This window comes from Lemur catta, chromosome 13, assembly GCF_020740605.2.
Source record: "Lemur catta isolate mLemCat1 chromosome 13, mLemCat1.pri, whole genome shotgun sequence".
Taxonomy (NCBI): domain Eukaryota; kingdom Metazoa; phylum Chordata; class Mammalia; order Primates; family Lemuridae; genus Lemur; species Lemur catta.
Window position 1 is genome coordinate 38,887,308 of NC_059140.1, and position 24,297 is coordinate 38,911,604.

The 24,297-nt window shown below is 34.7% G+C and overlaps 1 protein-coding gene across 1 annotated transcript in view; it reads left to right on the forward strand.

Annotated features, from left to right (window-relative positions):
- Nucleotides 1-24,297, forward strand: part of MYCBP2 (MYC binding protein 2) — a 259,243-nt gene that overhangs the window by 217,553 nt on the left and 17,393 nt on the right. The window contains exons 57-69 of the mRNA XM_045567320.1: nt 48-217; nt 969-1,213; nt 3,221-3,388; nt 7,702-7,859; nt 9,575-9,774; nt 10,524-10,673; nt 12,364-12,524; nt 13,890-14,046; nt 14,234-14,458; nt 16,794-16,859; nt 18,790-19,029; nt 19,305-19,403; nt 23,401-23,481. Coding sequence (XP_045423276.1) covers nt 48-217; nt 969-1,213; nt 3,221-3,388; nt 7,702-7,859; nt 9,575-9,774; nt 10,524-10,673; nt 12,364-12,524; nt 13,890-14,046; nt 14,234-14,458; nt 16,794-16,859; nt 18,790-19,029; nt 19,305-19,403; nt 23,401-23,481 — 2,120 coding nt within the window. The remainder of the gene's footprint in view (nt 1-47; nt 218-968; nt 1,214-3,220; nt 3,389-7,701; nt 7,860-9,574; nt 9,775-10,523; nt 10,674-12,363; nt 12,525-13,889; nt 14,047-14,233; nt 14,459-16,793; nt 16,860-18,789; nt 19,030-19,304; nt 19,404-23,400; nt 23,482-24,297) is intronic.

The window sequence follows — 24,297 nt, forward strand, 5'->3', positions numbered from 1 at the left end:
TAAGGACACTTAAAATGTTAAATGTTTATTTTTGCTGTTGTTTCAAGGTTGTGGCCGGTATGCCGGCGGACAAGGTTACAATAGCATTGGGCATTTTTGTGGAGGATGGGCTGGTAACTGTGGTGATGGTGGCATAGGAGGAAGCACTTGGTATCTGGTATGTGACCGCTGTAGAGAAAAGTACCTCCGTGAAAAACAGGCTGCTGCAAGGGAGAAGGTATTTTTACTTCATTCTGTAAATACACTGTCTACAGTATACTATAAATGATATGATACGCATATACCTTATAAAAATCAGATTATGACATCAGATAATTTCACATAGTTGATATTAAAGGTCAGCTTTTATAACAGAAATATGTAAATTTAATATTTGTACTAGGTCAGCTGTTTTTAATTAAAAGATAAATTATATATTGGGATAATACAAGACAACTAACCTATGTTAAAAATGTTTGTCGTGTAATTCTTTAATTGTCTGTTATTCTACACATATACATAACTTTTCCCCTTTACCTTCTCTCTCTCTTTACTCTTTCTTCTTTTGGCTCCTTTTTTCCCCCTATTCTATGTCTCCTCTCTCTTTTCCTTAATCCCTAATTATATTGTAGGACCCATGGAAACTCAAGATCATTCACATTAGTGGCACACTTAACTAAAAAAATTATGTTGAACATACACATGCAGAGATTATTTTCTCTTTTTTAAAAAGAATTACATTTAGATTTAACTAGTTAGGTTTTAAATGTTTCCAAGGAAAGAAAAGAAATATAGTTTGTGTTTGGTATGAAACATTTTCAGTCAGCTCAGGATGAACATGAACTGAATGTTGTTTTTGAACATCTCATTTTAAAATAATTTTGCAGGTGTTTAATAACTTTTATTAGAAACTCAAAATACTTAGCTTAAGAAATTAAGGATTTTAACGTAAGCAGGGAAAGATCACTTCGATTTTTTTTTTTGGCCAGGTCAAACAATCTAGGAGAAAACCAATGCAAGTCAAGACCCCTCGTGCCTTGCCCACCATGGAAGCTCACCAGGTGATTAAAGCCAATGCACTCTTCCTGCTGTCCCTGAGCAGTGCAGCAGAACCAAGCATTCTGTGTTACCATCCTGCAAAACCATTCCAATCACAGCTGCCCAGCGTGAAAGAGGGCATTTCTGAAGATCTTCCCGTGAAAATGCCTTGTCTCTACCTGCAGACATTAGCTAGGTAATAAGACTTTGTTATTGTTTTCATCACCTTTGGATTAACAGCTACTGTTGATTAATATCATAGGGTAGTTCAGTATTTGCTCTGACTACGCACACTACATTAGATACTGTGTACAATAAAGAAACCTCTAGAAATTTATTTTCTGAGCTGCCACGACCAACATTGACTGGTAGGTACACACTTTATGAGAGTAGGTATTTTAAAAAACCATGAAAATACTTTGTTAACATGTATTATTATTAATACCAAATATGTCTTAGAAAGTAAGACTAGCTTTTTACTCTTTGGTAGGCTGGCTTCAGTCTGTTAATAGTGTGAAATGCTGAAGTAGAAAGAAACTGATGTTTCTTATAGCAGTCTTTTATTTTTTTAAATTATTCACTCTGTTAGCATTTAAATGAGTACCAGCTGGCTACCAGATTTGTGCTAGAACCTGAAAACACCAAGATGAATATAATAAAATCCTAGCTTCCATGTACTTACGCTCTGGTGGGAAGTCAGGCTTGTCAATGAAACACTTAAAATGTTGTGTGACGAGTACTCTAATAGAAGTATGTATATAGGATGCTATTAGAGCATAAAAGATGGAAAAGACCTGAATCTTCCCAGAGGGGTGACACTTTAACAGGGTCTTAAAGAATAAATAAAAGTTTTTCAGGCAGATAACAGGAGGAAAGCAGTTTCTGGCTGAGTAACCCAAGTGAGTAAAGACACAACTGAAATCTCATTACACATTTGAGGAATCACAGGCTTGTTAAAGCACTGGCTACTGGGGAAATATGTGAAATGTTGCTCAAAGTTGTTAGCCAGGTAATGTGGGCCCTGTGGCCCATGCCAAGGTTCTATTTGATCCATAGGCAGAGGAAACAGTGGAAGAATTTTAAACAGGGAAATATATGAACTGGTTTGCAATTAAAAGGTCACCCTATGGAAGGTGGAAGCTGGAGAAAGTGCATGACTGAAGATGGAGAGAAGCCCCTTAATAGTTTTCTATTTTTCTATATTGAACCTGGATGATGCAGTCTATACTTTCACATATTATGAATTGACACTCCAAAACAGCCTTTCATGAGCCAAATTTTAGATCGTTTTCATCAGCTGACAAATGAAGATTTCTAGATACCGCCTACTGGCATGGCTTACCAACCAGCCATTCCATTTTGGAAGGTGTTGTCCTCTTTGCACAGCAAAGTTTGTGTGGTTTTTAAAATTTTCATACTTACTATTGCAATAAAATGAGTAAGAAACAAAAATGAAAACGTGAGACTAAGTACATTTGAGACCAAGGCAGAAATCCTCAGGATGCCAAATGCAACAAATCTTTAGGTTCAATCAGACCACTCAGTGCATTTAGATTCGTAACCTTTTGTTCCAGTTTGAAAAGGAAAGAATTAAATTGTAAAGCATGTAAAAAAAATGCTAATATAGCATAATTATAGATTTTATATTTTTGGCTCCCTGGGGAATGGACACCCCTCTAACCCATGGAACATTTCATATTTCTAACATTTTTCATGTATGACTCATATATTTTCTACCCAAAAAAGTGACTGCCTGTATTTTAATAGTCTGTGCAAGAACTGATACGAGCCTGAACCAAGGCCATGATGATAGGCAATGAGAAGAGACAGTGATTGTGAGAGAGAACCTAGTATCATGGATTTGAGTGATGATGATGGTTGAGCGCTAAACCTACTACAACCTTGGAAATATTTTAGTTTAAACATCTGGATAGTTGGTGGGATCATTTACCAAAACACTGGAAGATGGAAAAGTTCTCAAAAGGGAAAAAAAATGAGTTCAATTTTGGATTTGAAATGTTTGTGGTACCTGGAAGATCTATGTATAGAATTATCAGAATTTTATTCTCACCTACCTACATCTATGACTTCACCTTTAATTATAGATTTACATGTGCTGCATTTCCTGTTACAAAGGAGATTAAAAATTGAGAGTATCTGTATTGCCATCGTACTTTAAGTTATTGGGTTTGATTTAATGCAGGCATCATCATGAAAATTTTGTGGGCTATCAAGATGACAACCTATTCCAGGATGAAATGAGATATCTACGGTCAACATCTGTACCTGCCCCGTACATATCAGTAACTCCAGATGCAAGTCCTAATGTATTTGAAGAGCCAGAGAGCAATATGAAGTCTATGCCACCAAGGTATTTTAGTTCTCTCCTTTCTGTTGAATATGCAGTGTTAGGTGGAAGAAAGACTTTGAACTAGAAAAGAGTTCTAGAAGTTCTTTAATATATCCTTCTGACTCAGGAAGGACTTTGAGTCAGCTCTGCTAACTTTTAGGGCAGTAAGAAAAATTGTACTACATGTATGAATAAGGTAAGGTCCTTGGAGAGAGGTGGACTAGTTGGAGAGGAAAGTTCAACTAATGAAGTAACAAAAGATTACATTATATGATACTATATTATTTAATGCTGTAGTAAATTGAAGTAGGGAAAGGTTACTTTGAGTTTTCATGGGAGAAGTGGCACTGAAAATAAATCTTAAACTTCTTGGATTATTGCTTACAATGCCTCCTCACTTAGGTGTGGTATTAGCAGAGAAAAGAGTTTCGTGAACACTGAATAGAAACATGTTAATATAATGCGTAAGAAAATAGAATACCACTGAAACTTTTTAAGAGGAAGAATGACATGATAAAAAATGCAAAGATAGTCTCAGTGTCAATTGAGAAGCTGATAAATTTAATCAAATATGTCAGCTAGGTGGGTAGAATTCGATTATGTTGGCAGTCGTTATGAAAAAGATATGGATAAAAGAGCCATTTTGTAGAAAAAAATTAATGTGACTTGTTGACTAACTGGATAATGAAAAAGATAAGTTTAAGATGACATCAAGATTTCAGGCATGAATAACGAAACATTATATCATTGGAAAGGAAGACATCTGCAGAATGAAAAGAGAATGTGCCTGTTAGGTATGCCACTGAGTGAATACCATGCAGTTTTAATTATCAACTAGTATAATAGATACTGTAATAAGCTTAATGGAACTTATATTTCCAAGTGAGTAGTTTTTTTCATTAAAAATGCCTAAAAAATTTCCCCTCCAACTGTGTAGATTACTTATCAGAATTTTTTTAAGATGCTATTGATGTTTTATCCAAAGAACATAGTACAGGCTTTTATATCTTATAAAAGTAATAAAGTGTCTCTAAAGGAGATAGACTTTTTAAAAAGAGTTAGAAGCCATTTGAGACAAGTCTAAGTATGAATCATCAGGTTATTTGTCTTTAGGATCAAAATTAAGTAGCATGAACTTTTGGGTAAAATGGTGTCATGAAGCTGTATCAGAGAATTTCTCATCCCAAGTACCCAATGAATTAAAAAAAAAAAAAAACAGGAAAAATCAAGGAAAATATTTACCAGCTCCAACTATACAAGTTGTCATAAATTTCCAAAAGTGGTGGCCATATATTAGAGAAACAGAAGATTCTGATGTACTTCTGCATCACCGCTAAAACCATACCTAGAAATTAAATACCTTCCAGGTTAGAAAACAGTATATTAAGGAAGTGAATAGAAACCCCAGGAAAAATCAAGGTAGAATCCTCTAGTATAGAATCCCCTAGTATCATCACTAGAGTCACAGCAGAAATTGGCAGTCTTCTAGGGAATCCTGTTTTCCACAGCTGCATGCTGAAGCAGAGCAACCATCTGAGGTTCCAGGGAATACCACCACAGAAGTGGGAAATGTACCCAACTAGGTAGAGTGATCCCTGCCTGGTATAGAATATTTTAAGTAAAATCTCCATCTGTGTCTGAGAGGGGAATAAAACTATCAGATATGGTAGGAGAGGAAATCTAGGGAAATCCACCCATACCTTATCAGAACAAACAGCAGAGCTAAACAGAGCTGTCCACTTTAAGCACTAACAAAATGAAAATAAATAGTATGGCATACAAAAATCAGATGAAAAACAAAATCTGGAAGAAAACTTACCAAGGAAAAGAAAATTCAGTACTCCGTAGTACTGAAGAACTTGATAATTTTATAAATTTAATAAAACAAAAGCTCAAATGTGAGACTAAGATAAAAAGCAGAATAAAGTAAAAAGATACATTCCAGAGCCAAGAGGACAGACTGAAGACCAAGTCAACACCATTATAAAACTAATAAATTAATTAGAAATGTTTAGAGCAGTAAACTGAATTATTGACATAAAGAAAAGGTTTAAGATAATCACAATGAGTAAAGAGAAAAAGGACAAAGAGATTATAGCAATTAGAGCAAAGATAACAGGTATGGAAAACAGGACAGTCCAAGATGAGAACAACTGGTATCTTCATGGTAGAAAAACCAACAAATATACTAAAAAGTTTATATAAAGCTATATATTAAAATTTTTTAAGTACTGAATTTTCAGATTAAAAGGAAATTTTTACAACAGGTGACTGAAAGAAAGGTCATGAGTTATTGAAACTCTAAGAAAAAAATAAGAATTTTTCAAGTATGTGAGGTGAGAAAAACAAGTTATCTTGCAAAAGGAAAGTTAGGGTGAACTGAAGCTTCTTATGACAACTTTGAATGAAAAAAAAAAAAAAAGGAAGCAATATCTCTAAAGCTCCAAAAGAAAGAAAATATTACCTTGGAAGTTTTTACCCAATGTCAGTCATACATACTTAAATATAAAAAAAGATCTTAAGAACATTATTACATGTACCTATGTTGTAATTTTTTTAAAAAAGCACTGTGATAACCATAAAGTTTATGATTATGGGTTAATCAAATGAACCAAATGATTAATGAAAAGCGTATTTAGAAAACTATCCAGTATATAGTGAAAATATAATGGTACCCGAGCACGTAAGTGTAATGTCCACAAAATCATAAAGAAACTATGACCCAAGTATTTTTTATTCAGCCAGGTTGAAACTTTCTTAAGCATACAATAATTCAGAGAATATGGCATCTTTGAGCTATTGTAAAAACATCTCAATAAACTCAAGCTATTAAAAAAGATAATGAGTAATGAATCTATTAAATCGGTGATTCTCAACCAGGGGTGATTTTTGCCTCCCCACTGACATCTGAAAATGTTTGAAAACATTTTTGTTTGTCATAACTGGGCTAATTCACTGGTATCCTAGTGAGTATAGGCCAGGGGTGTTGCTAAACATTCTACAGTGTATAAAACAGCCCCCACAAGAAGGAATTATCCGTCCCAACATAGCCAGGGTTAAGTTAATGATGGTCACGTTTGCTTCCTTCTTTGGGTTTTCTTGTATTGCGTGATTTTTTTCACAAGCATTATTATTTTTATATGAACAAGTTTTTTTTAATTATGTAATGATTTTTTTTTCAAGTTAGTAAAAAAACTTCTTCTGAAAGTAGAACAAATGTCTGTGCTTTGTAGTAGCACCATATGTAAAGTGAATTAAGTTAATGTATTCCTATACTCTGGTCATTCTAGAATCAAACGGCCCAAACTGACATCCAGGTACATTTACCCCATTCAATTATGTACAGAATTTATAGTCTATTCAAACAAGAATATACATAAGTTTGGAGAGGTGGTAATTAAAGAAAACACCCAGGGAGTTAGCCACTTATTAGAAAATGTATAAGCTTTACTGAGAGACATAGGATTTTAAGCCTGATTTGAATGATGGAAAAATACTCCAGAACCCAAGGTAAGCAAAAAATATCCCAATTTAGAATGAGGTAACAGAAAAAACTCTTGAAAAGAATAGTTTGTAAATTTGTCTCAGAGAAATTAGAAAGGGAAGGTATTTCTGTTTCTTATAAAATGTCTCAATAAAGGAAATTGTATAGCCATCATAATAACTTTTTAAGTGTTTTTTAATGTTGCTATAGTAAATAGAAAAACTATTAGGTTACTTTAAGCCTGAATGGAAATCACTGAGTTCTTATATAGAATGTAAGTATAACACTGATACTCCAAATAAATCAGTTTGTTACCTCTCATCGCACTTTGATGTGGCCACGCTCTAAAAAGAGCTTTAAGGCAACATTTCCCAAGAATGAAAAACATGATATAACACTCATGTACCAAAAGAAAAATAAACCCAAGTTTCACTTTCTATTTTATTAGGTTTCCATGTGGACATATCCATTTCTTTCTATTTGGTGCACTTGCAATTAGATATTTGCTTGTTTTTTCTGAATACCATGTCATGTGAATTCCACCCCAGTGCTTTTGAATCTGAAAGGAGCTTAGAATATTTGATGCCTTTTCTTCTTTTTCCTTTAAAATGTAAAGTAGATTTAAGAGAACCATAAGTTTTAGAATACAGTTCTGAAATCAATCAAAATGTTATTGTATTTGAAATGATGAAATTATGATTTAAGAGAGATTGTCCAGTTGGCTTTGAGTTTGTTTTTCCACCTGAAATATAGATTCACATATTTGCCTGCACTATTATAAAATATGTATAGTTACATTTAATTCACCTTTTCTTCCAAGTTTTTATCTCTCATCTTATTCTATCTGCAGTTTGGAAACCAGTCCCATAACTGATACTGATCTCGCAAAGAGAACTGTCTTCCAAAGATCATACTCAGTTGTTGCTTCTGAGTATGATAAACAACACTCCATTTTACCTGCACGAGTTAAAGCCATTCCTAGAAGAAGAGTTAACAGTGGAGACACTGGTAAGTATAAAGGTAACAAAGAAGATTGAGTGATCTAATTACTAAAAATAAAGCAGCTGGGTACAGTCACTCATGCTTGTAATTCTAGCACTTTGAAAGACCAATACGGGAGGACCGCTTGAGGTCAGGAGTTTGAGACCAGGGTGAGCAAGAGCGTGACCCTGTCTCTACAGAAACATACAAAAATTAGCTGGGCATGGTGGCACGCACCTGTAGTTTCAACTGTTTGGGAGGCTGAGGCAGGAGGATCGCGTGAGCCCAGGAGTTTGAGGTTGCAGTGAGCTATGATGACACTACTGTACTCTAGCCCAGGCAAAGCAGTGAGACCCTGTCTCAAAAAAAAAGGGAAAAAAAAAATATTTCATTTTTAGATAATTTTTAAAATTTAATTTTGGAAGAGAAAGGAGTAGAATACTTTCTAATTTGTGATAGACATTTCTTCTGTGTGACAGCTATAAGTGTGCCTCTCAGTTTAAATTTTGCATATCAGTTGAAGAGACATCCAGAGATCAGTGATTGCTCAAGAATAAATTGACCTTTATGATCTTACTTATTAGGTATCTAAGCCAAATATTGATACCATTATCTCTTCCACTAAACTTCAGCGAACCAATGGTTCCAGTGACTTACACATCATAGTTATCTTCCCACCCTCAATAGAAGCTTATAACTCTTAGAATCACCATCACTCTGAGTAGATAATAAAACTTTGAGAATATTAGTAGCTCTTAATCAGTAAAGAAAAGACACATAATCTGGACAAATTGGATATCAACAGCCCCAAATTGAGGCTTTTGGAATTCTACCTCAAGAATAATGAAAGAAACCCAAGAAAAAAGAATAATATGATGATGATTTATTTTATTAAAATGAAGATTTCGCTTAAAAATTACAGGCAGATGATTTTATACCTTATTATTGAAGATCTTTAAGAAAAATATTATTGAGCACGCCCCCCAGCAATTTATAGGTTCATTCAACAAATATTTTTGAGCTTTTATTGAGACACCTTTGTTATAAAACAGTCGTTTAGAAAATGATGGAGGTTGGCCAGGCACGATGGCTCACGCCTAGTAATCCTAGCACTCTGGGAGGCCGAGGCAGGAGGATCGCTCGAGGTCAGGAGTTCGAGACCAGCCTGAGCAAGAGCGAGACCCCCGTCTCTACTAAAAATAGAAAGAAATGATGTGGACAGCTAAAAAAATATATATATAGAAAAAATTAGCCGGGCATGGTGGCGCATGCCTGTAGTCCCAGCTACTCGGGAGGCTGAGGCAGGAGGATCGCTTGAGCTCAGGAGTTTGATGTTGCTGTGAGCTAGGCAGATGCCATGGCACTCTAGCCTGGGCAACAGAGTAAGACTCTGTCTAAAAAAAAAAAAAAGAAGGAAATGATGGAGGTAAAATATAGTTTCCATTTAGGGAGACTATAAATCACTTAGCTTTCAGAGTATTTTAGAAAACACAAATTTTGTATTTAGTCCTGGATTCAAAACCCCCCTCTGCAACATATTGGCTGTATGATATTAGGAGAGTAAAATATTTCATCTTTCTGAGCCCTGGTTTATTCCTCAGCAAAAGGTGAAATCATTATAATTTGTGTTGTGTACAAAACAACAAAAAAAAGGCTTTAAAGCAAATGAGATATTATTTTCATTATTATCTTATATATGTACTGCCTATGAAAATTAATAATTTTCCTTTTTTTTTTAATAGAAGTTGGTTCTTCCCTCTTGAGACATCCATCTCCTGAGCTTTCTCGACTAATCTCAGCCCACAGCTCTCTTTCTAAAGGAGAACGAAATTTCCAATGGCCAGTTTTAGCTTTTGTTATCCAGCACCATGATCTAGAAGGTCTTGAAATAGCAATGAAACAGGCCTTAAGGAAATCTGCTTGTCGAGTTTTTGCTATGGAGGTACGAATATATTAATGGAGTTGATTATACAAATCATGTGATGGTTCTATTTAATGATGCCACTTATTTACCAACAGAAATTGCATCAAATTAAAAGGCATTAACCAATCAAAAGTATCACGTACACATGAAAATTAAACTCTAAAGTTTATGAATATAAATGAATTTAGAATTTTATATTTAAGTACTCTAAAGAAATTTTATTAGGATAAAATGAGAGAATAATCATGCAAAAAAGACATAAATTTACCAGTAATAACTTCTCTGGGCCTCCATTCTCTAAAAAATAAGATTGCTGTATATCACAGGTCCGTATACAGTAAATCTTTATGCTTTATCGTGAATGAGATAAATAACCTGCCACTTCATTGATGGGAATGATATAAATATATTTAAGTAAATGGTAGCTTGTGTAGAGCTTGAGAAATATTCTGTGTTCATCCTAAATGCAAGTTGGGAAAAAAATGTACTTGAGTAAATTAAGAAGAATTTTCAACATAAAAACTGGCTTGAAAAGGTATTTTGGTATTGTGTTTTATAAATATTATTTTCCCTCTTATTTTTATTTTTAGTATGACCAAAACTATTAATTGTTTCAAGTTCAGTGTGTTTTCAATGAAATGAACATCATATTTTCCAGTATCTTTCCTTGTAACTCCTAGCCCATGGAGGTACTTCGTTTCTGAGTAAGAAAAGCTCTACATTTTCTTTTTATCTTGGACTCACTCATTCACCCATCGTTTATTCAGGCTTTCAACTGGCTTCTGTGTAATGTCATCCAAACCACTTCTCTTCATGATATTCTGTGGCATTTTGTGGCATCACTGACTCCTGCTCCAGTGGAACCAGAAGAAGAGGAGGATGAGGAAAATAAAACTAACAAAGAAAATTCAGAACAAGTAAGCCAGATTTTTGTTTCTTTTAATTGTCAATGTTTTTAAAGAAACTGAGTAATACACCTTCAGATAGTACAATAGTTTGCATGCAATCATTCACAGATTATCAAGCAAGAAGAACATTTTAATGCTATGAGCAAAGTATTAACTATATTTAGTGAAAGTTTCATCTCCAGCAAAGATGCTGACAGTCACATCTGATTTCTCATTAAACATCATTGTCACAAAGCAATCAACTGGAAGATATATACTATTACAGTACCGTATATGACATAAACAGAGTAACATTTTCAGCATTGCTATAAGATATTGGATGGTAAAAATGATACTGTTTAGGGACATGAAATTCAAAAATGTTTGTTTGACTGGATGGGACCTGGTTTCTATAGGAGGCAGCCTGTATAATGGAAAAAGCATTGAATTAGAACACTGCCGGCCTGAGGTCCTGCTGCATTTCTACCTCAGTGTAGATGTATGACTTGTGGGCTTCAATTTCCACATCTGTAAAGTAAAAGAGTAATCTAGCTTACTCCCAAGCACTCGAAAATTGTATAAATGGCATTTTATGATTAATTAAAAAATTAATTTATGTTTAATTTCCAAAATGAAGGGTAAAATGAGGAGCTGCAAAGTCAAAAGGCCTAGGCTAAACTCACACTTCTGTTAGGCTTCTGCCTCTGCCACCTTCTGTTAGGCAAGGCAGTTCACAAGGCTGACCAAATTCAGGGAGTGGAGAAATAAACTCTACCTCTTGATGGGAGGAGCTACAAAGAATTTGTGGCCATTTCGTGCGGAGTACTACAATGGTCTCAGTACTGGGAAATCAGGCAAACGAAAAGAATCAGGAAGTAAATAGATTTGAATGAATGACCGTCTTGGTTTAATGGAATATATAAAACATTGCATCCAACCATTCATTGACGTTCTTTTCAGAGACAAAGAACATCCACGAAAATGACCACTTACTGGGAATGTAAAGCAAGTTTCAACAATCTTCAGATAATTGGTTTCCTTCTTAACATGACCTCTGTGTTTGTTGCTAGTAGGTTAGAAATAAATAATAAAATGATAACAAGAAAAATATATTCATGTGGAAATTAAGAAAAACACTTCCAAATAAATTGCATCAAAGAAGAATCAGACAATATTTTAAACTGAATGACAAAAAAATACTACATCTCAAAACTTGTTGTTTGACAGAATTCTAATTATGACCGTGATGAAATACCTGGTATTAATTCTCACAGTAAAAAACGAAAAGCTGGACAAAATACGTAAAACAATTGTTTATATAGGCTATGGGCAGTGACCAGTAGTGAACACATGTTATTTTTTCATATAAAAATATACACCAGAAACATATCCGCCATTTAGACATTTGTACACATGCGTACATGTTTGGATTTGCCCTATTAATAGATTTGTGAGTACTTTAGAATTAACACATGTATATGGGGTATTCATTTGCTTGCTGATTTCATTTGTGAGTAACCTTATTGCTTTTTCCCTAAAAGTAATATAGGCATAATTAATTTTACTGTATGTTTTGTGTCTGGTTTGGTTTTGTTCTTTACATTTCTGTTACACAGTATCTTTAAAGTACATAGTACTTTTGAGTATGCCTGATATTTTTTGTGAGGGAAGTTCCTTTCAGCGCACAAGCTGATAAACTTGCTTTCAATTTCTGTCTTAGGAGAAAGATACAAGAGTATGTGAACATCCACTCTCAGACATAGTGATTGCAGGAGAAGCCGCTCATCCTTTGCCACATACGTTTCACCGCCTACTTCAGACCATCTCTGATCTTATGATGTCTCTCCCCAGTGGCAGTTCATTACAGCAAATGGCTCTAAGGTAATTTTGTATCAAAGTATTCTGGGTACATTGGAGAAGAGATTTTATGGAGTATTTAAAGTATGAGATGCTCAAAAAAATCTCTTCAGTAAGATACAAAGAATTCCTACATTATGTAAATGGTATTTCCTTCCTTACTGTCATAATTTAGAATTGTCCTTCCTCTTAGTTCACACCCATTCCCTTCTGTAAAATATGGATAATATACTTATTAGTGCTCTAAACTATCACATTCTATGATAATCTCTCTCACTTTCCCCACTCTCCTACCTCAAATCGTTTACATGTCCCAAAAAGGAAGAGAGAAAATGAAATCCAAAAACCAAAATAAAGATTGACTTGAAAAGAATCTTTTTTTTGTTTTGTTTTGTTTTTTGTTTTTTTGAGACAGAGTCTCACTTTGTTGCTCGGGCTAGAGTGAGTGCCGTGGCATCAGCCTAGCTCACAGCAACCTCAAACTCCTGGGCTCAAGCAACCCTCCTGCCTCAGCCTCCCTAGTAGCTGGGACTACAGGCATGTGCCACCATGCCTGGCTAATTTTTTTTCTATATATATTTTTAGTTGTCCTGATAATTTTTATTTCTATTTTTAGTAGAGATGGGGTCTCGCTCAGGCTGGTCTCGAACTCCTGACCTAGAGCGATCCACCCGCCTCGGCCTCCCAGAGGGCTAGGATTACAGGCGTGAGCCACCGCGCACGGCCGAAAAGAATCTTAAAGAAAATGGAGCCTAGGTCTATACAGCCAATCCTAAAACTACCTTAAAGAACATCACATAATTTTAAGTTTGAATCTGTTGAGAATTTAGCATTGCTTTTACATTGTGAACTTTGCTATTGGATCCACATGCTAGACTACAGATACAAATAAATCCTCTGTTGATTTATATAAGAAATAAGTTGATGGAATGATTGGCTTCCCACATCCCTGATGATAAGACCAGTGGAGGGGAGGGTTTTTTTTCCTCCTCACAAGATTTTTGAAGTGTAAGATACATTATACCCTGATGAATTACTATGGAATCATAAGACTAATACATTTAAGAGTCTGTTATAGTTGGTGTAACACTTGGTCCACACAGCAAATTCATTACCTTTTTTGCATCTGTAGCCTTGATCTTCATGTGCCTAATTTTTCTATATTTAAAATGAGTGAACTTTCCTTAGGACTTACCTTATTCAAAAAAAATTACCTTTATTTCTCAGAAAAAAAGCAATGATTTTATTCCCTGAATTTTTAAAATTTCAATTTTTTACTAGAGCATTAAGATTTCTTGAGATATTAGCTACAGAAGACTTTTCCAGGAGTTCCTTAGATATTCCTGGAAAATAATTATTTCATATATTATTTATATATTGCCTTTTTAGATGCTGGAGTCTCAAATTCAAGCAATCTGATCACCAGTTTCTCCATCAGAGCAATGTCTTTCACCACATTAACAATATTTTGTCAAAATCAGATGATGGTGATAGTGAAGAGAGTTTTAGCATCAGTATACAGTCTGGCTTTGAAGCTATGAGTCAGGTGAGTCATTTAACAGTTATTGTCCTGGTTATGCTGTTAGTTAATAGTAAACAATGTATTAAAGGAGAAACTACAAATTACTCATAAACGATTTGATTCTATTTTACATTATTTCTTATCTCGTGTCTGTTTTATCATCAAAGATTTCCTTTTGTGTATCTTAAGCACTTATATTTGTTTCTGATAGGAATTATGCATAGTAATGTGCTTAAAGGACTTAACTAGCATTGTTGACATAAAAACTTCAAGCCGACCTGCGATGATTGGCAGTTTGACAGATGGCTCCACAGAAACCTTTTGGGAATCGGGAGATGAAGATAAAAACAAAACTAAGAACATCACCATCAACTGTGTAAAAGGAATCAATGCCCGCTATGTATCTGTTCATGTGGACAATTCCCGAGATCTTGGGGTAAGAAAGGAAACTTAATTAATAGCTCATTAGTTCTTTTCAGACCTTTAATAATCATGCACTCTCATTTAGCAAAGATGCACTCTGAGTTTAGCAAAAAGATTTATCATCTGGAACTTCACCAACCAAATAGCATCCTTATATTCCCCAAATAAATCTTAAGTCTAAAAACAGATTAATACGATTGGAAGAACTATGGAATACCAGTTCGGGAAAGAGGTCTGATTACAAATATGCCATGGCTACAGCTAAGCAATATGAAAGTCTGCTGTATAATTGCCTTTTTTCATGTCCTTGTTTAAGCTGTTCCTTTGGCCTAAAATTCCCCCCTTAAACTCTGCTTATCAGATTCTCCCAAGATCTCTAAGACTCAGCAGAGAAATGCCCTCTGAGTAACTCCTTTATAAAAATTACTCTTTCTCACCATTGGGTTCTTTTTTGTATTACTGTGATGACATTTAGTATACTTTTACCTGTAGTGTAATTAGCCTTAAGTTTCTACTTCTTACCCCCAGTCCTCAAGGGGGTAAAAAAAAGAGTTCCTGGACTATCTCAAATAATCATAATTTATTTATATTCTCCCTAGTCTAGTCTGTCTACATGTTTCAACTGAATTAAGCACTCTTTTATAAAAGGCACACAACAAAGGAAAAAGAATCCTATTTACTTGAGTATTAAGAACCAAGAAAGAAATGGCACCGCCTGCCAAACTACACCATTCCTGGGGAAGGAAACTTCTTGGAATCTTTTCCCCTCAGAATTGATGTGGCTTGCTAGCAGATACAGTGTTAATGGCTTCCCTTAAACCTTTGCCTCGCTGCTCCCGTTCCATTTGCATGTTTCTTTTCCCAGGAAGAACCAGAGTGGCTGGCTTGCATCTCAGATAACCTTGATGTGAAGCCAACCACAGCAGGGCAGTCTACAGTCATACCGCTCCTTGCCATCCACAGCAACCCTGACCCCAACACTGTACATTAGTGCAGATTCAATTCTTCCCTAGTGTTGAATAAGAAAAGGGGGCTTGGCTAATATATTATGAGCCTATTTCTTCTTCAGACCCAAGAATTTCAGTTGGTACAACTACTTTATCTTACTAGAAAGTAAAGAGTAATGAATCAAAACATTGTTTCTGGCTAGAACTCATTGCCCAGTACATCTTTGACTCATGGTACATTTTAAGCTGGGACATAGTCTTCCTCAGATCGGTGATTATAATCAATTTGATATTTTTGCTTTTTCTAGGAGGAGATAATCATAACAATAGTCATTTTTAAAATTCCCAACATGTAAGCTGACATCTGCTTTCCTTTTGAAGATTTCCTCTGTGTTACAGGTTGAGCATCCCAAATTCAAAACTCTGAAACACAAAATCTCCAAAATCCTGAACTTTTTGAGCACCAACATGGCACTCAAAGGAAATGCTTATTGGAGCATTTCAGGTTTCAGATTTTCAGATTTGAGGTGCTCACCCAGTAAGTATAATGCAAATGTAGTATTCCAAAATCCTAAAAAAAAATCTGAAATCCGAAACACTTCTAGTCCCAAGCATTTTGGGTAAGGAATACTCAAACTGTTCATACGTCCTTCCTAAGCTTCCGTACTTCTGTGTCCCCCAACCTGCCCACCACAATGCCTTATGCATGGCATTTGTTGATTTCAATTGCATCAGCCTATAGCACTCAGTGTGCAGCTCTCTGAGGATTTAATATGTTTAATCTGTTTCTTGATATGATTTACATAAAACTTAACCTTAAGATCTCTGGCACTAGTACCAACATGCTTCTTTTTCAGTAAAGGTATTGAACTTATACTGTTTGATATTTATTTTTTGTGTTAATAACGTTGCCTTCCCTAGTTTGGCAAGTATCTTGGGGGATAGAACTCATTCTGTTCTCATATATCCTACTTCAAGTCTGTAAGGCAGTTTGGGTACATTGTAACACTCATAAATATTTGTTAAGTTACCTTCCTTCTTCCAAAAGTAATGAGAATACAGCAACAAGAGTCAAACATAAGTGACAGCAAGCACTTCATGAAGTGCTTAAAAGCCTTCATGAAGATAGAGATAGACTTTGCATAAAAAGAAAGAATGTCGAGGTATGAGAGAACATGTGGAGAGAGGCTGAAATGTGAGATTTAAGATGGAATTTGTGAGGATAAGAAAAGACTGGAGTTGTAGGAATTGTGGTTAGTTGGAAAGATGAGGTGGGGTCAATTAGGAAGGATCATAAAAGATAGGCAGAAGAGTTGACGTGTTCTTTGTAGGTTGTAAGAATCTTTGTAAGTTCTGAAGCAGGAATATGACATAATAACTATTGTGAACTGTCTATTTTAGAATAAAGTTACCTCAATGACCTTCTTAACTGGCAAAGCAGTAGAAGATTTATGCAGAATAAAGCAGGTAATTGAAATGTTGTCATTAAATGTTTTTCTTCTTCTCAGCCTCCACTCTTGAGTTCCAATTTTGGCACACTTTCCAAAGTATTATAGGAGATCATCTATTTACAAAACAGTAAATTGACAAAGGCCCCATATGTAGGAAGAGGAACAACCATCCCTGTGCTGGTCCTCTCACTCGTTATTGCCCTAAATGTTCTGCAGTCATGAGCAATTATACTGTCTCCCTCCATCTCCTACTCCTTTACAAAGACTCAGGGTGCCTTAGAATTTATCACAGATCCTATTTACACTCAACACGTTAATTCACCTATAGTTTGGGTTAAAATAAATTGCTGTTCTCTAGCCTGAAAAATCTCTCACTTGTAACATTGCAGTTATATCCAGGTTGCAAGTCAGTTTACAAACTAACTCTAGAAACAAGTTTTACCTGGGCATATGTCTGAGATGGTATATAAGCTCCCTTACTTGTGTTAGTGAAGCTTTGTCAAAGCTGTGCCTCTATGGCTGCTGTCTCACTGACATTGACTAGTCGCTTGGGGGTTTCTTGTTTATTTTTCAAATCATATTGAAAGAAAGAAATTGAGAATTTATATTAAACAAATAATAAATTTTATTTAAATTGTCAAAGAATTTGAGGAAATAATCCTATTCAATGAGATAGTATTTATTTATGCTTAATACCCCTTTTAGAAAATTAACATTATCTTCATGGATTCTGAGCTATATGTACAAAAAAATAAAAAGGAAAAAAGAAAATTGACATCTATTAAAATAATATCAACTCAAATGTCTATATAAATTGTCTAGGCCAGGCATGGTGGCTCACGCCTGTAATCCTAGCACTCTGGGAGGCCAAGGCGGGTGGATCGCTCGAGGTAAGGAGTTCAAGACCAGCCTCAGCAAGAGCGAGACCCCGTCTCTACTAAAAATAGAAAGAAATTATCTGGCCAACTAAAAATATATATAGAAAAAATTAGCCAGGCATGGTGGCACATGCCTGTAGTCCTAGCTACTGGGGAGGCTGAGGCAGTAGGATCGCTTAAGCCCAGGAGTTTGAGGTTTCTGTGAGCTAGGCTGACGCCACGGCACTCACTCTAGCCTGGGCAACACAGCGAGACTCTGTCTCAAAAAAACAAAAAAAATTGTCTAGAAGTCCCCAGATCATTTCTTGGTTATCAAATGCCATAAGAACAATTTTCATTTTATGTTATTCTTTCATTCATTCATTCATTTATTTATCTCACCCTTTTATCCAGGCTGGAGTGCAGTGGCTCAATCGTAGTTCACTGTAACTTTGAATTCCTGGGCTCAAGTGATCCTCCTGTCTCAGCCTACAATTTTCATTTTATCAAGGAAATAGTGTCAAAAACCATTTCACAGTGTAATTGACATTTAATCCTTGAAAAAAGTTATATTCTTAATGAAATTCAGTGAAATAAGGAATCACAAGCATAAAGTTACATATTATGTAATTTTTTTTCAAAAGCAAAACATATTAAGTAACTGCACATTGAGAATACATTATCTTTAAATGGCGCTTTTTATGTGAGGATGCACAAATAGAACTTCATTGCTGATCTTGTGATGTTTCTACTTACAGTCAGTATAGTCAAAGCAGGTCTTATAAATTGTTTGTAATGGTTTCACGCATATAGTTTGTGCTGTATGTCAGGCCTGGATTTTAATTCTTACCTCCATCAACTTACTGAGAATTCCTCAACCTATATTAACCTCAGTGTTAAAGCTGCTATAAATAGTACTTCTCATCCTCACAGGGTTGAAATAAGATAATCAGTGTGAAGTAACCCAATAACCTTTACTCTCTGTACAATTGTTTGTTATTTGAGTTTGCTGTTATTAATGCTAAGTCTAAGACAGTGATAAAAGTGATTCAACTGTGTCAGCTTCCTATCCCTTTTCTACTCATCCAGGTTGATCTGGATTCTAGGCACATTGGTTGGGTAACAAGTGAACTTCCAGGAGGGGATAATCACATCATCAAAATTGAATTAAAGGGCCCAGAAAATACACTAAGAGTTCGACAAGTCAAAGTCCTGGGCTGGAAAGATGGTGAAAGCACAAAAATCGCTGGCCAGATTTCAGCCAGTGTGGCCCAGCAAAGAAACTGTGAAGCTGAGACTCTACGAGTATTCAGACTTATTACATCTCAAGTGAGTGTCCCTACTGCCTATTCTATTATAGGATTAATTGACATATTTTGAAAGTATAACAAAATATCTTATAAAACTTGTCAGAGATTTCTGGCTACAAGTGTAGCCCATTTTTACTTCTCACAGCCCTAAACAACTGTGTTTCGCATTGCATTCATAACTCAGAAAAATAATGGTGTATATAGCAAGAATAATGTAACACCTACAGAATCACTAATGAGTCCTCTAGCTTTCACAGTGGTAATTCCTTCTCATGTGCGTATCTTCTTTATCAGGTATTTGGAAAGCTCATCTCTGGAGATGCTGAACCTACACCAGAACAAGAGGAAAAAGCACTCTTGTCATCACCTGAAGGAGAGGAAAAAGTATACAATGTATTTATTTGTATTCTAAAAATATTTATTTCCCTTTTTCATTCTCTTACTTCTATTAATTGAATGACCTGTGTATTGCTATATATTTTAATGGGTATGTGTTAATAGTTTATATGTAGTTCATATTTTTTACTTTGATTAGAAAGATGAAGAAACCACAAGAAATTCATATTTGTTCATGTATAATCTAATATGTGAAATTACAGCAAAATTTGCTGTATACCTTGGGCAGTTGTGTTCAATTGTTAGAATTTGTAAGATTAACTTAGTCATTTCCTGCACTACACCCCATCAGTTGTCTTCTCCCTCCTCCATTTTATCTGTCTTTCACAGTCCGGTTCAAAAATACTATCTTCATGAACCATCTTTTTGATTTCTCCAAACAAAAAGCAGCTTCCCTCTGCTAAACTTCCCAGTTAATAATCTATGTGTGTCTCTTCTTGGCTTCTCTCTTACATTTATCTACATACATGTTTTATCTCTTCTACTGAACCGTAACTTCTTAAAGACCAAGTACATGTCTGATTTGTCTTTGTATCCACCATGGTGTAATCACACACATTCAGTACATTTTTATTGGAATAACTACTCTTTATGCTGTTCTTGAAATTTCTTCTAAAACACAATTGCTTCATTTCTTTGGTCCTAACTAAAGCACTATACCTAACAGTAAAATCTCATCAATTCCAAAAAGAGAGGTCAACCCTGACTAGTCTCAATATTCTTATGTCTTTAAATATTCCAAATAATCACCTTGGCAGCCCTTTGAAAGATAGACTTCAAGGATCTACCTAGTCTAGCCCTGTACCTTCTAATACAATATTGCCTAAATTATTGCCATTTTTCTATTTGATGTCTATAAAATAAGATTTCATAAACTCTGGTAATTCCTTTCAACATCTTTTGGAGATACCATTTGAATTACTACAAAACTGGGTAACTACTCTTTAAATCATGTGAATTTCAGCAAATGTCAATTCTGGGGTAAACAATCATGGGAATGCCAAGCCCTCAAAAAGTTCCCATGTATTTGTTCTTGGATATGAACCCTCCACCACCCCCTCCCTAAAAATAAACCAGCAAGGTTACTATATAGTATATAATCAAGTTATTACATATGTGAAAAAATTGTACATGACATAAGATTTCAGAGTACATTGAGATTATTGTGCCCTAGAGTGGTCAGAAAAGGTTTCTTGGGGCATACTGAACTTGAGTTAGAGCTGAAAGAGAATGAATGGATAAAAGTTGGACTTAACAGAGAGGATGAGAGCAAGGACTCACTGAAGAGGCTAGCCTAACAGGAGGAGAGTGTATTTTAAGGAGTTAAGGTTGAATAGGAAAGGTTATGCTGGCAGTTGGATCCCCAAGAAATAACATGATTTTAAGAGACTCATTTTAAGTCAGGTTATTGAAGCATAATTTACATACAAAAAAATCCTCCTTTTAAACTGTATTGTTCGCTGGTTTTTACCCATGTGTACACTAGTGAAGTTATTACAATCAAGTTTTAAAATACATCACTCCCAGAATTTCCCTCATGTTTCTTTGCAGACAGTTCCCCCACCTCACACTTAAAACATTGCAACCACTGAACTATATTCTACCCCTGTAGTGTTGGCTTTTCTTGGTTATTATATAAGTGGAATTACAGAGAATGTAGCCTTTTTGTCGTTTCTTTCATTGTTAATGTAATTAATGGTTTTAAGATTCATCCATGTAGTGGCATGTGTCCATGGTCCATTCTTTTGGTTGCTGAGAAGTATTCCATTGTATGGATTTACCATAATTTGTTTATCCTTTTACTTTTCAGTGGATGTTTGGTTTGTTCCCATTATTTGGCTATTATTAAGAAATCTGCTGTGAACATTTGCATGCAGATCTTTGAAGGTGCTCGACCAAATGTGTGTTTTCAAATATTTTCTCCTAGTCTGGCTTATCTTTCAGAGAGGAGAAGTTTTCAATTTTGATGAAGTTCAGTTTTTTCTGTTTTTTCTAGGTGATTCATAATTTTTTTTTTTTTTTTTTTTTGAGACAGATCTCTCTCTGTTGCCTGGCTAGAGTGAGTGCCGAGGCGTCAGCCTAGCTCACAGCAACCTCAGACTCCTGGGCTTAAGCGATCCTACTGCCTCAGCCTCTCGAGTAGCTGGGACTACAGGCATGCGCCACCATGCCCGGCTAATTTTTTCTATATATATTTTTAGTTGGCCAGATAATTTCTTTCTATTGTTTTTAGTAGAGATGGGGTCTCGCTCTTGCTCAGGCTGGTCTCGAACTCCTGAGCTCAAACAATCCACCCACCTCGGCCTCCCAGAGTGCTAGGATTACAGGCATGAGCCACCGCGCCCGGCCTCCAACTAGGTGATTCATAATTTTTGCTTCTTGTCTAGAACCCAGGGTCACAAAGATTTTCTCCTCTTTTAGAAATGTTATATTAATAGTTGTAGTGCTTTTCCTTAGTTAATTTTTATTAACCTTTTATTAATCCTTACCTCCAGTGTGAGATAAGGATTGAGGTTCATTTTTTGTACATGGATGTCAAATTGTTCTACTACCATTTGTTGAAAAAACTATTTTCAATAGTCAATTCACCATAAATGTGTAAGTCTATTTCTGGACTCCATTCTGCTCTACTGATCTATATGTAAATTCTTATACCAACATCAAACTGTCTGGATTGCTGTAGCTTCAAAAAGAAATCTTGGTATCAGGCTCTACCTTTGTTCTTTTTCAAAGTTGTTCTAGCTATACTAAATGCTTAGCATTTCTATATAAACTTTAGAATCAACTTGTCAATTTCTTAAAAAACCTGGAATTTTGATTGGAATTACATAAAATGAGAAATCAATTTGGGGAGAATTGACATCTCAATAATATTTAGTCTTCCTATCTGTGAACACAATATATATCTTCATTTATTTAGGTCTTTAATTTCTCTTAGCAATGTTTTGTAGTTAAGAATACAAGTCTTGTACATTTTTTATTAAATTTTTCCCTAAACATTTCATATTTGTAAGAGTATTACAAATGGTATTTTTTTATTTTACCTTCCAATTGTTTGTTTTTAGTATATAAAAATACAATTGACTTTTGTATATTGGTTTTTGTTTGTTTGCTCATTTACTTCCTTTGTCAAGTACTGAAAGAAGAGTTTTGAAGTATCCAACAATATGGATATGTCTGTTTGGAATTCAGTTTACCTGGTGGCAGATTTCAAGTCGCTGATGGGCTTCAAAAAAAGTTATGGATTTGTAGATTAGCAGCTTTTTCCTCATCCTTAGGGTGGGAGAGACATTCTCTTGTGGCTCTCCATCCTACAAAATATGAAAACAAGAATCATTTTTGATTCTTAAGGAGTGACTTGCCTCCCTTTTACATGTAACATAGGCAGAACATTAGAGCTTACCTTGTGGCGTTGTTGTGAAGATTAAATAAGATTATATGTGTGTGTGTATATTTAATATACACATGTCTAGATGTGCATCTACCTGCCACTTAAAAGAGTGCTGTGCACATGGTAAGCGTTATAAAGTTTCAGCCTTTATTTGTCTTCTTATGATACATTTCCTTGATGACTGTTGGTGTTAGAGTAGCTTAAACCACCATCATCACAGAATTTCGTAAGGATATTTTTCTTTTTAATCTTTTATTTTCCTGGATTGCTCTTCAAATAATTGATATATGATGTGAACTAATATGTTCACAATTTAGAAATAAATTTAATCAAAATGACTCAAATTGACTACACTAAATAAATTTATGAAATGATAATATACTTTTCTAGGTTTCTTAAGTTCTGAAATTTTATTCTTTTTATAGTCATTTTGGCCAAATAACAATTTCTTCAAACTTTATCCATTGTCTTAGTATAAGATTCAATTGAAAATGAATTCCCCTAAAATAATCTGCAAAATTATTTCTCAAGGTACTTTGAAATGTCAAATATACAAATTTTGTTTAAAGAGCCTGCCTCATTCTTTGTTTTGTCTATGTAAAGGCAACATCAGATGCTGACCTGAAAGAACATATGGTTGGGATCATATTCAGCAGGAGTAAACTGACTAACTTACAAAAACAGGTTGGTTAATATTGTCTTCATCAGTTTTTTGTTTGTTTGCTTTTAGGGTATAAAGTGTTTTCCAAAATTTATGGAGGCTTTTTATGCTCTCTTTCATAGATCCTACATAATATGTCCACCTTTTCCTAGAGAGAAATGAGTACATTGGCATACCTGCGTCACTTTAAAGATTTTGTTATGAATGTTAACTTTCTTATCTTGCTGCTCTTTGTTATAGGTGGATTTTATTTTGGTGTCAAATATCCAGCTCTATCAGATTTTAAATGTTTTGTTATGAATGTTAACTTTCTTATCTTGCTACTCTTTGTTATAAGTAGATTTTATTTTGGTGTCAAATATCCAGCTATATCAGATTTCATTTGCATTTCCTGTATTCCTTTCCCCCTACTTCTTTTATTTTTTTTTTTACTGAGCAATTAAAACTGCTAACTAAACCAGTATTAATATTTTTAAATATAACCAGGTGAAGAAGTAGCACTAGACTGTTCATATAATGGGGTGCTAAGTAACATAAAAATAGCACTCAAAAGTTAAAAAAAATATTGATTTTTAAATTAGCCTATTTTAACTTTCAGTACCATTAAATCTTTTTAAATAAATAACAAATTTATTTGTGCTTTATCTTTCTAACAGTGTTTTGTTGAATCTTAGATGCTTTCAATTATAAAATATGCTGTTATTTTATATATCATCAAAAAATAAAAATTTCTGCCAATTATATTGTGAATCTCATCAGTTATAAATCACCTTATGGATAGAAATGTTAAAATAGTCTCTTTTTAACATGTACTTTAAAAGTGATAAAGTATGGTGATT